Raw genomic sequence first — 16,568 nt, 5'->3', positions numbered from 1 at the left:
GCTTTAGGTTCAGGGGGCAGGGGCATCAATGTGGCAGAAATAGGCAAGAGACCATTCAGGCAGAAAGAATATAAAGTGGGCTTTGAAAGCAAGTGGAAAACAGGAGGATTTTCTGGGGTGCAGAATAGCATGAGGAGAAACATTGTGTATGGTATGTGTAGGGAACAGCAAGTATACCTTTATGACTCTAGTGGAGGAGTGGGATATAATGAGATATACCAGTGGACAGGAAAGGACGAAGTGGAAGAGTTAGACCAATGCCAGTGGCCTTGGGAATTGACATGCTGAGTGGTTCTTCCATTGGGGAGGTTCATCTAATGACAGAGTATATGATTTACATGTTAAGGTTGTGGAATAAAGCAGTAGGAGTGGCTTAGGGAAGACCATATGAACCCTGGAGATACTTCAGTGGAAGGAATGATAGATTGGGTGTATGATTCACTACTCAGGAACTGTCAGGGAGACACCAAGAGTTTTCTAGTCTAAACAAGTGTCACAATATAGTCTTATGAGGCCTAGCAGAATAGTACATTTCTTTAACTTCTTTTCAGTGGGCCTGCCGAAGCAGCATGTAACATTGAACTTGACCCATTTTCATCCGTTGGCACATCTTCCTGACTTTCACTCTTTTTTACCCTATTAGACATATATCATCTCTTCTGCATACTCCTCATTCTCTAATATCCTTTTGCTTCCTGAACCTCATTAAGAGCCCCAAATCTCAGAATGGTTATTTACCTACACCCTACTCTCCAGCTACAATATCAGTGCCTTTCTGTGCTTGGGACACACTTGCTTATGGAGTGTGTCAGCTCCTACCAGCAACAGTTTATTTCAGGTCTACCATCCCTTATCCAAAACCACTGGGGCCAGATTTGACATTTCTGGATTTTGTAAGGCTGTACTCAGTTAAGTGGTATTTTCTTTTACTATTCCTACTCTTTATTATTCTTAGATTGCACCTTTTTCATAGCAGCTTGATCTTGATTTATTGATTATCCATTCAGGAATTTTTAAGTGCTCTTCTGCTTCCCCAAATAACTACCTTTTCATACAGAGCCATTTTCCCTGCTCGCTCAGCTCTGTAGCCCTCTGTCATACAAATCAGAAATGGAGTAACATGGTTTCTCTTTAGTTCTTTCTGTGAAAAGGTCTGATGAGCATTCTAGAAGGGTTTATATACTTGGGTACATGTGGATATAATTACTCTCAAATTACAATATTGCTGTATGTTTAAATTATAATATTAAAAGCTTGGAGGTAAACAAATGATTTACTTCAGATACTTTTTGGTCTGTAGTCCAGAGGCTGTTCGCATAGTTGTTGATTTTTCCCATTTGCCTTTCCATGTTTTTGACAGTTGGTTAACAAACTGCAAGAAGGTAGACATTTGGTTTTAATTTAAAAAATTATTTGTGACTATGTTTTGTTCCTATTTTGGTGAAATTGTTTTGTCAGTGTTAGATGTCAACTTCTGAATTTCACAGGTCATACCTTATACTGCACTAGGTAAGTGGTTTTTAAGTTTTTAGGATCTCTTCTGCTTTAGTTTATTATTAGATGTTATCTAATTTGAATGTTATGTAATAAAACTTGATAAAAACAAATTTCTATAAACAGTAACATTTAAAAAATGAATTATATCAACCAAAGGAACTTTTTAAAGACTTGATAGGCATTGACTTATTTCACCAGTGTTTCTAAGTAGTGTAGTTTTGGAAAATGATTATTTCTCTTAATCTAAAAACAATTATCGAGCACCCATTTTGTGCAGTGCCACTGGGTTGCTACGGGCCAGTATAAATTAGACCATAGATACATAGATTATTTCTTCAGGAAGCTTAACTCTATTATAAGAAGGGGAGATTGGCATAACTGCACAAATAATTTGAATAGGTTGATGGTCATGAGGATCCTAAGGGAGGTCACAAACCATGGCAATGGGACCCCAGAGGAGGATAGAATGACTTCTGATTGAAAGGACTGGGATGACTTTAAAGCTTGGGTAGGGGTGTTCCTGAGAGATATGGGAAGGGCAAGGCAAGAAAAGGGTGAAGGGGGCCTTAAGGAAGTTGTGACAGACACAGAGCTCAGCATGCATAGTATATGAGATTTGATTTGATCTTTATCAATGAACAGTCCATAGGAGAGTTAAAACACAGTATCTTAGGAGAGCTGCTTCTACTTTATAATTCACGCTTTTTCTTAGCTTGAGAATTTCAGACTTGGTTTAGCCATGGAAAGCAGATAATATATTTAACTGTTTGAAATTTTTTGTGATTACCCATTTCTGGTTTGTGTAACTAGAGCCCCTAATACTCCTTTTGAGATCCTAAGCCTGAGCCTGATCTGATCCCAAATGCAGAGGATTTAGTTGAAGTGATTATTGCATATAAATGGTGGTATTTATGAAGCCTTGTCTCTTAGAATCTAGAAAGAACAGGTTCTAGAAATAGCTAATAGCAGCAAACATTTGTCATCCTGCTGTATTGCCTTCTAGTTCAGTGAAAGTTCATGGAAGTTAGTTTACTGTATACCTATTATGTGCCTGATAGCATCAGCAATTATGGTACTAAATTACCATTTTCAAAGCCTTACTTATATAGCCATTATTATGTGCCAGTTACTATTCTAAAACCTTTTTATATATTTACTCTCATAACAATCCTGTGAAGCAGATACCATTTTATAGTTGAGGAATTCATGTACCTATTTAGTTGTTGAGCCCAAATTTGTATCCAAACAGTCTGTTTTTCATTTCCCTGCTACAGTACTTCCCTTATTATTCACTATATCACATTTAATCCTAAATAGTTCTATCAAGGAGGTCTTATTTTCCTCAGTTTATAGATAAAGAAATACAGACTCAGGCTAGTTAGTGGAGGTGTCCGATTGGAACTAGGTCTGTGTGATTCCTTTTATGTAAACCAGTCTTCCACACTGTCCTACCTGTGCAGTAGTAGCTTGCTTGATCCGTCAGTACTTCTGGTCAAACAAGCCCTTCTAAGGACGAATCAGAAAGTCAGGCTGTAGGGCCATTCTGTGGACTCATAAGGGGCTTGACTGATGGAGTGGAGTGAGCTAACTTACTCCAGAACAGTCCCTTGGCCTTCAAGCATTTCACAGAGAGTACCTTTCCCTGATATGTCTATCTCCTCCTTGCAAGAGCCCCCAGTGAGGCTGCAGCTTCCCCAAGCAAAACAGATTTGAGGGCCTTAGTCAGTCATAATTTTAGCACTAGGAAAAGTTTGACACAGTATCAAGTGGATTCTTCCTGTCTCTCCAACATGAAGAATCAGGCTGAAAGATAATTGTTCTTGTTTTTATTTATATTTTATATCTCATATTTTATATGTCATTTTATATCTTATCTTCATCATTTCAAATCATTAATAGTATCTTTTTTTAATTCCATAGGTTTTACAAAATGCACCAGATGAAATCCTAGTGGTAGCATCTTCCATGCTATGTAATCTTCTTCTTGAATTTTCTCCAAGCAAAGAGGTTAGTATTGATTTTCTTTTCCTAGACTTTGCCCAGTCCAGCTAGAGCTTACTCAGATACTTTTTATAGTAGTTGACATTGAAATTTGTGGGTTGGGTTTAAAAAGTATTTCTGAATTGTTTGATTGCATAGGGGCGGGGGTGTGCAAATAAATCATTCATTTTAAAATATGATTATCATTTCCCATTATTCTTTTTATTCTGTCTAGCATATTCAGCTTATTTAAAAGATATTACAGCTTAAAGTCAATCTAAACTGCCTGAATGTAAGAAATAATTTTTCTTACAAGTAGTAAACTATTCTCAGGCTATCTTTACTAAAGAATAAATTAAGACTAAATTTTGTAAACCAGGATTATAAGTCATTTCAAGGAGATAACTACTGTCATTGGAAAATCATCTTTTGATGTTTAATGTTAATGGTAGTTATTTGGGGAGGGATTGGATGGGGGTTCCCTTCTGCATTTTATAAACTACTTGAGCATGTATTCTTTTTTTAATAGGAAAAACTAAAATACACTTTAATGAAGAAGGGGAAAACCTTATAAAATTAGTTTTATTATGTCATAATACCCCTGATCTGCCTAATCATGAACTCAGGTTTATTGTGCATTTAGTAGTCCCATTTGTGTTGAATTTATTTTCTGCATTATAACACTTGTAGGCGTTGACTATAATTAAGAAAGGTAATATTAACAAGATGGAGGTTCTGGCCAGGCATGGTGGGTCATGCCTGTAATCCCAGCACTTTGAGAGGCCAAGGGGGGCAGAACACTTGAGGTCAGGAGTTTGAGACCAGCCTGGCCAACATGGTGAAACCCCATCTCTGCTAAAAGTACAAAAATCAGCTGGGGGTGGTGGCACATGCTTGTAATCCCAGCTGCTCGGGAGGCTGAGGCAGGAGAATCGCTTGAACCCGGGAGGCAGAGGTTGCAGTGAGCTGAGATCGTGCCACTGCACTGCAGCCTGGGCAAAAGAGGGAGACTCCATCTAAAAAACAAAACAGAAAAACAAGATGGAGGTTCAGAAATAGTTATTCAACAAGCAGGAATCTTGGAACAAACAGGGCAGGACTGGTAGTTACTCTGATGGAAGAGAAAGGCGAAATAGTACGCCAGAGCTTCCATCAGTTCTCTGCCCTGTAGATGGAGTCTTGGCCTGATGATAACCCAGTCACAGCTTGTGTACCACCACTAACCATCCTTAACTGCTCTTATATTGCTCCAGAGCTTCCTTCAGGATATTTGGGGTCTAGTTAGGAAATAGGTAGATGAGCTCAGGCAAAGGATCACTAATATGATTTTTTTATATTGAAAAATTAACTTCCAACCTGGGCAACATAGGAAGACCTTGTCTCTACTAAGAATTAAAAAATCAACCAGGCGTGGCACACACACCTGTAGTTCTAGCTACTCGAGAGGCCAAGGCAGGAGAATTGTTTTATCCTGGGAATTTGAGGTTGCAATGAGCTATGATCATGCCACTGCACTCCAGGCTGGGCTTCAGAGTGAGACCGTCTCAAAGAATTAAAATTAAAAAAAAAAAAACAAACTAGATTCTGAACCAAAGTGGGGCAGGAAAATGCTATAAGAGCGTTTTTTTGTGCCAATTGACAAAATTAGAGTATGGGCTATAGATTTGATTAAAGTATTATTTTAATTTAATATTACCTTTCCTAAATTTGATAACTGTACTGTGGTTATCTAAGATAATATCCTTGTTTTTAGGAAATATACACTGAAATATTAAGCATAAAAGGGGCACGATGTATGTATCCTACTTTCACATGGTTCAGAAAAGATAGATAATGTGGATTAGGTACATAGTAAGAGAGAGATGGTAAATTAACGATGACAAATGTTAAAAACTGGCAGATCTGGGAAAATAATATCTGAGAGTTCCTTGTATTTTTGCTACTTTATAAGTTTGAATTTATTTCAAAATAAGTTTTTAAAATATCATAATTTGTACAGTTGAGAAATGTATACCCCTTTTTCTGGGTATATAGATCTGAATTGCTTCTGACATTTCTATAATCCTCTTGACAAGTGGCCTTTAAGCATTCATTGGTGATGGTAAATCTTAATCCTCTAAGGTTTGAATATTTTTTAGAAATTACCAGAAATTCATGTCCGGTCAAGTATTATAAATAAAGTTAAGTAGTTAGACTAAAGCATGGTATTTTAGGTGTAAAATGTGGCATGACTATAAAAGTACAGGACTGTTTTTTGCTTGTATAATTGATAAGTAGTCCTGAAAATATCCTAAAAGATAAATTCTGTGCATGTTTGGAATAAGAGTGACAGCTTGGAAGGATTTGGTTGTCTAAGTTCCTTTATATTTCTTTCCTTTACCAACCATATTACTTGATGGTTAGAGTTTGTAAGCAGTGCACAAGGTACACACATAAAGCAGAAAGTGACAGAGTCTCAGAGAATGATGAGAGTGGGGAGTTAGGTAATGGTATCGTAAGGGTCTGTGTGAAATGTACACATAACTAGGATGTCTCCTGAATCCTCCAGGACTACAAGGATAAAAGGAAATGATAGAATGGTTTGGTTTTCTTTTCTTTTCTTTTTTTTTTTTTTTTTTTTTTGCTATTTGGATTTATAAGAAAATAGTTGTCTTTGCCCTTCTCAAAGTGATTTTTATGGCTACATCACTCCTGCTTTGCAAAAGTTGCCTGGAATCGAGTAGGAGTGGGGAAGAAATCATAGACAAAGTGCCAAGGTATATGCATGTTTAGTTTGCAAACCGGACTTTAAAGCTGTGACTTTTTTTTTTTTTCCTGTCCAATGGCAGCCAATTTTGGAATCAGGAGCCGTAGAGCTACTTTGTGGATTAACTCAGAGTGAAAATCCCGCTTTACGAGTGAATGGAATTTGGGCTTTAATGGTACGTTTCACTTTTGTATATATCATAACTTATAAAAGGAATTAGAGCTGTTGTCTAAGTTAGAATATAATGTGTTATTTGAAATGTCTGGAATTTTCTTTTTCAAAAATCTTGCTTTTTTTTTTTTTTTTTTTGAGACGGAGTCTTGCTCTGTTGCCTGGGCTAGAGTGCAGTGGCCGGATCTCAGCTCACTGCAAGCTCCGCCTCCCGGGTTTACGCCATTCTCCTGCCTCAGCCTCCGGAGTAGCTGGGACTATAGGCGGCCGCCACCTCGCCCGGCTAGTTTTTTTGTATTTTTAGTAGAGACGGGGTTTCACCATGTTAGCCAGGATGGTCTCGATCTCCTGACCTCGTGATCCGCCCGTCTCGGCCTCCCAAAGTGCTGGGATTACAGGCTTGAGCCACCGCACCTGGCCAAAATCTTGCTATTTTGTTCTAGTTTTCTAAGGACTAGGACCTAGAAGACTTAGTATTAAACTAACAGATATAAGTGTAAGCAAGTTATGCCTCAGTTCTCTTATTTATTATTAAGAAAAGTGAACAGATGTTGAAACTTAGCTAATTCTGGGAAAATAAATTTTCCTCATCATGAACATATTATATTTTTGTGTAGCGCCACCTACTTTACAAAGCACTTTCATATCTCCTTTGCTCTTCAGAACAACTTTATGCTATCAACCAGGGAGTTCTTACCATACTTTATAGATGAAGTAGACTAAGGCACAGAATGATTATTTTATTTTTTATTGGCAAATAAAAATTACATATGTTTATAATGTACAACATGATGTTTTGAAAGATAAATAGATTGTGGGATGGCTAATTTGAGCTAATTAACAAATGTATTACCTCACACATTTAACCATTTTTTGCAGAATGATTAACGTGTCCAAGGTAATAAAATTGGTGCATAAATACTTAATAAAATTTTTTAACAGTTTCTAGTAAATAATTTATATTCTAAAACTTTATGAGATTAGAGAACCATTCCTCAAGATTATTAAAATTTTCTTTTTTTTTTTTTTTTTTTTTTTTTTTTGAGGCGGAGTCTTGCTCTGTTGCCTGGGCTAGAGTGCAGTGGCCGGATCTCAGCTCACTGCAAGCTCCGCCTCCCGGGTTTACGCCATTCTCCTGCCTCAGCCTCCCGAGTAGCTGGGACTATAGGCGGCCGCCACCTCGCCCGGCTAGTTTTTGTATTTTTAGTAGAGACGGGGTTCACCATGTTAGCCAGGATGGTCTCGATCTCCTGAGCTCGTGATCCGCCCGTCTCGGCCTCCCAAAGTGCTGGGATTACAGGCTTGAGCCACCGCGCCCGGCTAAAATTTTCTTGAAATTGAAAATAGAGTAATCCTAAATTGATTTTTAAAACATATTTATACTATTTACAATTTAATTGCTCTGTACCAGACACTAAACTGGGCATTTTATATTTATCTCTAATTCTTATTTTAAGATATATTGGTATATATTCACCTTACAAATGGGAAACTCAGACTCAGGGAAGGTAAGTGAATTGTGAAGGTGAAGTCCTCACAGCTAATAATGGAAATGGGTTCAGAACCTTTTCCAAACCTGTATTCTTCTCCCTGTTCCATGCTATATCTGCTGTGTTTTTATACAGACTTCAGGATAGAATTAATTATCTTCTAAGAAAGCAACAAGTCGTAGTTTCACAGTTATTTTTCTCCTGAACTTTGCACAGCTTTTAGCACTTCTCTTTCTTGAAACTCCTTCCCAGGACTTACTTTTTTTATACTCCCTTTTTACCTAGCTTCGTTTTCAACCTCTTCACTGGGAACATACCCCCAAGTTTCAATTTCTGGTTTCCACTTCTTATTACATCAGTTTCAGGGACTTCATCTCATATCATGGTTTCAACTTCCCCTAACAGATTACTTTGAAATCTACAGATGTAACTGTTACCTATTTCCCACATCTATCACTTAAATGTCATATGGAACTTCATTTGGGAATTCTCTGACATGCACAACTTTAATGTTGGAAACTGAACTTATTCCACTCCTCAAATCTGTACAAACTATCTTATTCTCGTCAGTCTCCATATTACCAGCTTCTGTGTTCTTTATCTGCAAAATATAAAACCTTAGAATCATCTCTGACCTGGGTCTCTTGACAAAGAGAGAGTATTCTTTTTGCTCTGCCATGCTTCCTCACATTATTATATAACTTGATTGCTGATGTCTTAGCTCTTCAATTAAAATAAGTTCCTGGAGGGCAACAACCACATATTATGTCTCTAGTTTACAAGATTTTTTTTTTTTTTTTTTTTTTTTGGATATAGAGTCTCGCTCAGTTGCCCAGGCTGGAGTGTAGTGGCATGATCTCAGCTCACTGCAACCTCTGCCTCCTGGGTTCAAGCGATTCTTGTGCCTCAGCCTCCCGAGTAGTTGGGATTACAGGCGTGTGCCACCACACCTGGCTATACAAGAGATTTTTGTATCAAAAGTTGATTTGTAAGTTGTTATTTGGAATTTACCATGGTTTTTGTTTTCTTCAGACATGAATAGCTTGGGATTAAGCTGGGCTAACCCATGATACAAATTAGAGAAAAAGGAGTAAAATAGCTACTGGCCACCCGGGATTACTGGTTGCTCAGACACACCTCCTACCCTCTGGAGAGCTTCCTGTGTGATATAGCCCGGCCATGCCAACACCTACCATAGTATTGTGAACACAATAGATGTTTTCATGCCAGTAAAGTTAAGAAAACCCAGTGCTTATTTTCTTCTGTGAGTACTTTGAAATCATTCTCAAAAGGCATGGCACAGTATAATCATTAATAGTCATTTCGTGTACAGCAGGCAACTTGATAACCATAAAGATACTCTCAAAAGTGATAAATGAGTTTTGTATTTATTTGAGAAATTTTAAGACTTTCAAATGCATGTACCTAAAAGTGATCATATTCCTCATGTAGAAGTGTATCTAAGAGTAACAGTTACCTTTCTCTTGACAGACAGAAATATAGGTAATTAACAAGAATCAGGAAAATAGAGTGACTTATCCTTAAAGATTTTCTGCAGATTCTGTTTGTACTTTGAAAATTATCAGAGTTTGGCCGAGCCTCGTGGCTCACACCTGTAATCTCAGCACTTTGGAAGGCCAAGATGAATGGATCACAAGGTCAGGAGTTCAAGACCAGCCTGGCCAACTTGATGAAACCGTGTCTCTACTAAAGATTACAAAAATTAGCTGGGCGTGGTGACTCACGCCTATACTCCCAGCTACTCGGGAGGCTGAGGCAGGAGAATTGCTTGAACCCGGGAAGCAGAGGTTGCAGTGAGCCAATATCGTGCCACTGCACTCTAGCCTGGGCAACAGAGCAAGACTCTGTCTCAAAAAAATTTAAAAAAAAGAAAATTATCAGAGTTACTATTAAAATATAATTTAATAAAGTAAATGTAGACATGATTCTTGCAACTTCTTTAATCCTTTCAGAATATGGCATTTCAGGCTGAACAAAAAATAAAAGCAGATATTTTACGAAGCTTGAGTACTGAACAGCTATTCCGGTTATTATCAGATTCAGATTTGAATGTGCTGATGAAGACATTGGGACTTCTTAGAAATCTCCTCTCTACTCGTCCTGTAAGTAAAATCACCCAGGCTTCCAAATTAGCTAGCCCTACATATGCATTGCAAGACATTGCTCTCTCTCTCTGCTCTCATTAACATCTGCCCATGAGTGTGATTCAAATGCTGCCCTCGTCCAAAGAAACAAGGAGTTGATGTCTAGACCTGTCACTTTCATAGGTGTTCTGGGAGCTGCTTCACCATATCACCCCCTATTCTACACTCCTACACTACTTATTCTGTCTCCCTCTAATCCCTGGAACAGAGGAAGACATGATCAGTGCCTACCTTGATTTGTTACTTTTTTCTTACTTGGTATGCTGTCTAGGATGAATTTTCTCATCTGCCTAAATCACTTACCTCTGGGGCCTCTGCTTCTTTCCTGTTAGAGAATTCTCAGAGCCATTCCATAGACCACCATCTCCCTACCCACATGTACAGGATTGACCTCTGCAGATGCCAGTGTAGAAAGCAGTGGATATGTGTCAGAGTAGGAGAGACTGGGCCTTGCTGGTGGGGTCCCTCTCGATGTTCTCTAATGTTCCCCCAAGAAACAATGCAGGTGGCCTTCAGGTAGATGAGGAAGTATGGGTGGTTCCCTTCTCTGTGCCCTACTTGTCTTTTTAAGTTGTCATTATGCGTTTATGCTCCAAGATAGTATTAGGAAATCTACACTGTATTTTCCATGTCTCTGGCTTCCCCCATTACCCAAGTCCATTTTTTATGCTTCCTTTTTTTTTTTTGAGACAGAGTCTCGCTCTTTCCCCTAAGCTGGAGTGCAGTGGCGCAGTCTCGGCTCGTTGTAACCTCCACCTCCCGGGTTCAAGTGATTCTTCTGCCTCAGTCTCCCGAGTAGCTGGGATTACAGGCGTGTACCACTATGCCCAGCTAATTTTTGTATTTTTAGTAGAGACGAGGTTTTGCCGTGTTGCCCAGCCTGGTCTCAAACTCCTGACCTCAGGTGATCAGCCCTCCTCAGCCCCCCAAAGTGCTGGGATTACAGGCGTGAGCCCCCTGCACCTGGCCTTTGCTTCCTTTTTCTTTAATATATTTGGGTTTGAGGACCCCCAATGATTATACTTTCATATTCTGTCAGGTCAACTTTATATATGTATGTATGTGTAATGTGTATATACGTGTGTGTTTGTATGACATATTTGAAGGCAAACTGCAGCTTCAAAATATAATAAACACTGTTCTTTGGCATGTAGTTCTATATGCTATAGTGTTCTGCATGAAGCAGTTGTGAATCATACTGGTTTTAACTTTTAGAAGCCTTCTATTCATCCTATGGTCTTTGTTTCTTTGATAATTATGGATTTCCCATTGTTTTACAGCATATAGATAAAATAATGAGTACTCATGGAAAGCAAATTATGCAAGCTGTCACTCTTATTCTAGAAGGGGAACATAACATTGAGGTCAAAGAGCAGGTACGTTGTTCCTTTTTCTTGGGGAATATTTTCTGAATGTGAGCACAAAGGAATTTCTTAGGAGTCTCCTGAAATATTCAAATCTGCAGAAGATAGAGTGCTGAGACGGGAGATGCTCTAGAAATAGGAAGAAATATCTTCCACTATCCCTTAAACTCTCTTTAACACTACTTCTTCCTGAAATAGAGGAAAACATGACCAGCGTCTACAGTTTTGCCCTCTGTGTCAGGCACTGTGCACACTGTCCCTGTTTCTACAGGAGCAGCCACCTTTCATCATCCTGGAATGAATCCTTTTTCCAGGATCACTATTTCTAGCCCTTTCTGCCACCATGCTCTGAACTCAGAATTCCTGCAACTCACTGATAAAATAATTCCTTATCCTGGAGATAGTTTTCATTTCTTTTCTCTTAGGCATCTTATTCCTCATCCCATAACCCTACTTCTGTTAAGTTTCAGGAGGGCAAGTTAAGGGTAGGCATTAAAGTACGAAGCTGTGCATTTATCAGGACAGTTGGGAATTATTTTGCTTTATTTTCTGGGATTTACTATGGGAGTTTTAATGTATATATTTTATTTTGCTCTAAAAACAAAGGTCACCTGCAAACTTAAGATTTTAACACAGGACCAGAGGTACTGGTAATCTTCAGTTTTTTGACATAGGTGTTGGCTACATAGTTGTGTTGCCTTTCAAAATTCATTAAGCTGTAGACATACATGTATGTCTATCTGAAAGAAACTTGCCCAAGGTCATCAGTAGAGAGTTGGACCCAGAGAGTCTAACTTCAGGGGCTGTGCTTCTCATTTTCTGTATTCTTGAGTTAAAGTAATTCAGCCAGCCTTGGAAGAACAGTCCAGGAAGTAAGAGTTGTAGGTCTTAGGAGCTGCAATTGAATTTGTGAGCAAAAAGATGGTAGATTTGATAAAGTGGTTTTAAGACAGATGTTTTACATGATATCTCTTAAAATTTTTTTAAAAACTGTGTTTTGATGAAAAAATTTAACACAGTGAAAGTATAATCTCATAAGCATCACTAAAATTAGCTGAAGTGACATCCATTACTGAAATATAACAATGAAGAAAATACATCGTTCAAAATAAACCATTGTACTTTGAGAGGGTAGGAATGAATTTTGTATATAAAGACAACTTACCTGGATAGAATTTCAGTGACTTGAAAAGCAAAGCAAGACAGAAAGGTGAGGCAAGATTTGAATTAGGGCAAAATGAAAGACCAACAATATTGTTTTTGCAGGACACAAAGGAACTCTGTCATACAGATTTTGGAAATGATCTGGAAGTAGGCGAGTATGAAAGGCTAAACAGTCAGCTGACTAGCTGGAAGTTTAATGCTTCTCAAAAGCATCTGATAAATTATTTTTTTGACTGACGTACAATTGACATACAGTAAGCTGCACATATTTAAAGTATACAGTGTGATCAGTTTTGACATGTGCATCCACCTATGAAACTGTCACCACAGACAAGATAGTAAAACATATGTATCACTGCCCTTAAATTGGAAACAAGATGAGTATGTCCATTTGTACCACTCCTGTTCAACACTGTGCTGGAATTCCTACCAAGCACAAGAAGGCAAGAAAAAGAAATAAAAGATATACAGATTGGAAAGGACAGTATGAATGCCTATATAGAAAATGCCATGAACTCACCAAAAAACCTAGAATTAATAAATGAGTTAAGCAAGGTCACAAGATAGAAAAGTCAGTTGTATTTTTATTTACCAGCAGTGAACAATTGGATATTGGGATATCAAACAGTACCATTTGTAGTAGCTTAGAAAAAAAATGAAATTCTATGTATAAATCTCACAAGGATCTGTATACTGAAAACTATAAAAACACTGATAATGAAAGAAATTCAAGACCCAAATAAATGGAGAGATATACCATGCTAAAATGTCAGTTCTCCCCAAGTTGATTTATAGATTCAACACAGTCTCCATCACAATCCCGGCATGATTGTTCATAAATATTACTATAGATATAAATATCTAAAATATGTGCCTTTACATACAGATTTTAAAACTTTATGAAAAGGCAAAGGAACTAAAAAGCCCAAACAGTTTGGAAGAAAAAACAGGAACAATTGGAGGATTCACAATACCTTATTTCAAGACTTAACTATAAAAGTACAGTAGTAATGAAGACAGTATGCTCTTAGCAAAAAAAAGATAGCGCATGTCGATCGATGGAACAGATTAGAGTGTCCAGAAAGAGACCCACACATATATGGCCGGCAGATTATTGACAAAGGTACAAAGGCAACTTGGTGGAGAAAGAATGGTCTTTTCAAGAAAAGATGCTGTACAAATGCCAAAAAAAAAAAAAAAAAAAATTAACTTTGAACTATACTAGACCCTTCGGATAAAAATTTACTGACAGACATAACATAAAAGGTAAAACTATAAAACTTACAGAAAAAAATGCAGGAGAAAATCTTTGAGAGATTAGGCGAAGAGTTCTTAGCTATGAAATTTAAAACATCATCCAGAAAAGAAAAGGTAAATTGGTCTTCATCAAACTGTAAATCTTCTGTGTCATGAAATGCACTGTTAAGAGACTGAAATGACAAGCCATCCACTGGAAGGACTATCTGTGGATCAGATATCTGACAAATGACTTGTGTCCAGAATATTTGAAAAATTCTCAAAACAAGAAAACAAACAACCAAATATAAAACTGAGCAAACAATATGAACAGACACTGCACAATAAAATATCACTATGCATCTTTTAGAATAGCTAAAATGTTTTAAAAACTAAGTACAGTTGCCAGCAAGGATACAGATCATCTAGTGGGAATGTAAAATAATAGTCATTTTGGAAATGGTTTGACAGTTTCTTAAAAAGTTGAACATATACTTACCATATGACCCAGCAATCCCATTCCTAGCCATTTATTCACATAAAATGAAAACCTAAGTTCACACACAAAAAACTGTTCGTAACAATTTATTTGTATCACCAAAAATTAGAAGTTAACATCCCTCAACAAACTATGGTGCATTCACATAGCAGAATATCACAGTCACAATAAAGAGGGACAAACTGTTGCTATATGTAACAGCATGGATGAATCTTAAATGCATTATGCTATGTGAAAGAGGCCAGATACAATACAAAAGGCAAGGTACTATATGATCCCATCTATATGACCATCTGTAAAAGAGAAAACAGTAGAGACAGAGAAAAAAATCAAAGGTATTCAAGGCTTAACGGTTGGGGGCAGTATTTGACTCTAAAGGGATAGCATAGGACAATTTAGGGAGGGAGGTGGTGATAGAACTGCTCTGTAAATGCTGATTATACTGGTGGTTTTAAGAGTCTATACATTTGGTAGACCGGGTATGGTGGCTCATACCGTAATCCCAGCACTTTGGGAGGCTGAGGTGGGTGGATCACTTGAGGTCAGGAGTTCAGGACCAGCCTAGCAACATGTTGAAGCCCTGTCTTTACTAAAAATACAATAATTAGCCGGGTGTGGTCATGCGCCTGTAGTCCCAGCTGTTCGGGAGGCTGAGGCAGGAGAATTGCTTGAGCCTAGGAAGCAGAGGTTGCAGTAAGCCGAGATCACATCACTGCACTCCAGCCTGGGTGACACAGCAAGACTCCCATCTCAAAAAAAAAAAAAAAGATTCTATACATTTGGTAAATAAAATTACTGCCAAAACAGTGAATTTTACTGTACTTCATAATTCTGTTCTCATTTCTACAAATGAAATGCCACTTGGGATTTTAATCGTGTTGTATTTATAAATCAATTTGGGAAGAAGTGACATCTTAACAATATTGAGTCTTCCAATTCATGAATGTTATATCTTCCCAATTATTTAGGTCTTCTTTAATTCTTCTTAGCAATGTTTTGTAGTTTTTGATGTATAGGTCTTGCACTCTTGGTCGGATTTATTCCTAAGTATTTCATAGTTTGATGTTTTTGTAAATGTTATTTTTAAAATTTTGATTTCCAGTTGTTCGTTGTTAGTATACGCTAATACAGTTTTTGTGTGTCAGTCTTGTATCCTGCATTCTTGCCAAAGTCGCTTTAAGTTATTTTGTGTGGATTACTTAAAATTTTCAACAAATGATCACATCTGTAAATAAAAATAGCTTTATTTCTTACTTTCCAACATATATGCTATTTTGTTTTCCTTGTTTCATTGTCTAGCTAGAACTTCTCCAGTGTAATGAGATGAGGATGAACATACTTGTTTTGTTCCCAATGTTAGAGGAAAGTACTCAGTCTTTCACTATTGAATATGTGAGGTGTAAGTTTTTCATAGATTGCCTTTACTAAAGAAAGGAAAAGAAATTCTCTTCTAGTTTGTTGAGTTTTTATCATAAATAGATACTGGATTATTTTTACTTTTTTTATTTTTAAACCCCAAACATGAGCCATAGATTTTTTTTTCAATCAATTACTTTTTTTGTATCTGTTGAAATAGTTCTTTTTTTTTTTTTTTTAACTCTGATTTATATGGTGAATTCATTTGATTTGGCTTCAAATGTTAAACTAATATATTTGAGGTAAACCTAATTTAGTCATTATGTATTATCCTTTAGATATATTGTTAAATTCAGTTTACGGAAATTTGGTAAGGAGTGTTTCACATTTATATTCATGAGGGGTGTTGATGAATAGTTTTTTTATAATGTCTTTTTCTGGTTTTGGTATTGGGATAATGCTGGCCTTGGGGAATGAGGTGGAGGTGTTCCCTCTTCAGTTTTCTGCAATAATTTGTGAAGAATTATTTTTTTCTTCAATTTTGGTGGAATGCTACCAGTTGGAGTCTGAATATGATGACCGTTTTGTGGAAAGGTGTTTAACTACAAATTCAAATTTTTTAATAGAAATAGGACTATTCAGGTTATCTGTGTCTTACGTGAGCTTTCAAGGAATTCGCTCATTTCATCCAAGTTTTCAAATTTATTAACAAAACAGTTCATAATTTCTTATTCCTTTTTCAAGTCTGTAGTATCCTTTGCAATATTCCGGAACTCTCTTGTTCTTTATATTGGTAATTCCTTTTTTTTTTTTTTTCTTGGAGACAGAGTCTCGCTCTGTCTCCCAGGCTGGAGTGCAGTGGTGCGATCTCGGCTCACTGCAACCTTTGCCTCCCGGGTT

The 16,568-nt window shown here is 37.2% G+C and overlaps 1 protein-coding gene across 8 annotated transcripts in view; it reads left to right on the top strand.

Annotated features, from left to right (window-relative positions):
* The window catches only part of ARMC8 (armadillo repeat containing 8), a 117,487-nt gene that overhangs the window by 82,085 nt on the left and 18,834 nt on the right, over positions 1–16,568 (top strand). For 6 of the 8 annotated variants that reach the window (XM_033212534.1, XM_033212540.1, XM_033212535.1 and 3 more), the window contains 4 exons: positions 3,418–3,504; positions 6,306–6,398; positions 9,858–10,007; positions 11,330–11,425. In XM_033212534.1, the coding sequence (XP_033068425.1) occupies positions 3,418–3,504; positions 6,306–6,398; positions 9,858–10,007; positions 11,330–11,425 (426 nt within the window). The remainder of the gene's footprint in view (positions 1–3,417; positions 3,505–6,305; positions 6,399–9,857; positions 10,008–11,329; positions 11,426–16,568) is intronic. The other 2 variants (XM_033212537.1, XM_033212541.1) reach the window with 2 other exon arrangements.

The sequence above is a fragment of the Trachypithecus francoisi genome, unplaced genomic scaffold, assembly GCF_009764315.1.
Source record: "Trachypithecus francoisi isolate TF-2019V2 unplaced genomic scaffold, Tfra_2.0 Lachesis_group0, whole genome shotgun sequence".
NCBI lineage: Eukaryota > Metazoa > Chordata > Mammalia > Primates > Cercopithecidae > Trachypithecus > Trachypithecus francoisi.
This window is presented reverse-complemented; position numbering and strand designations above follow the sequence as displayed.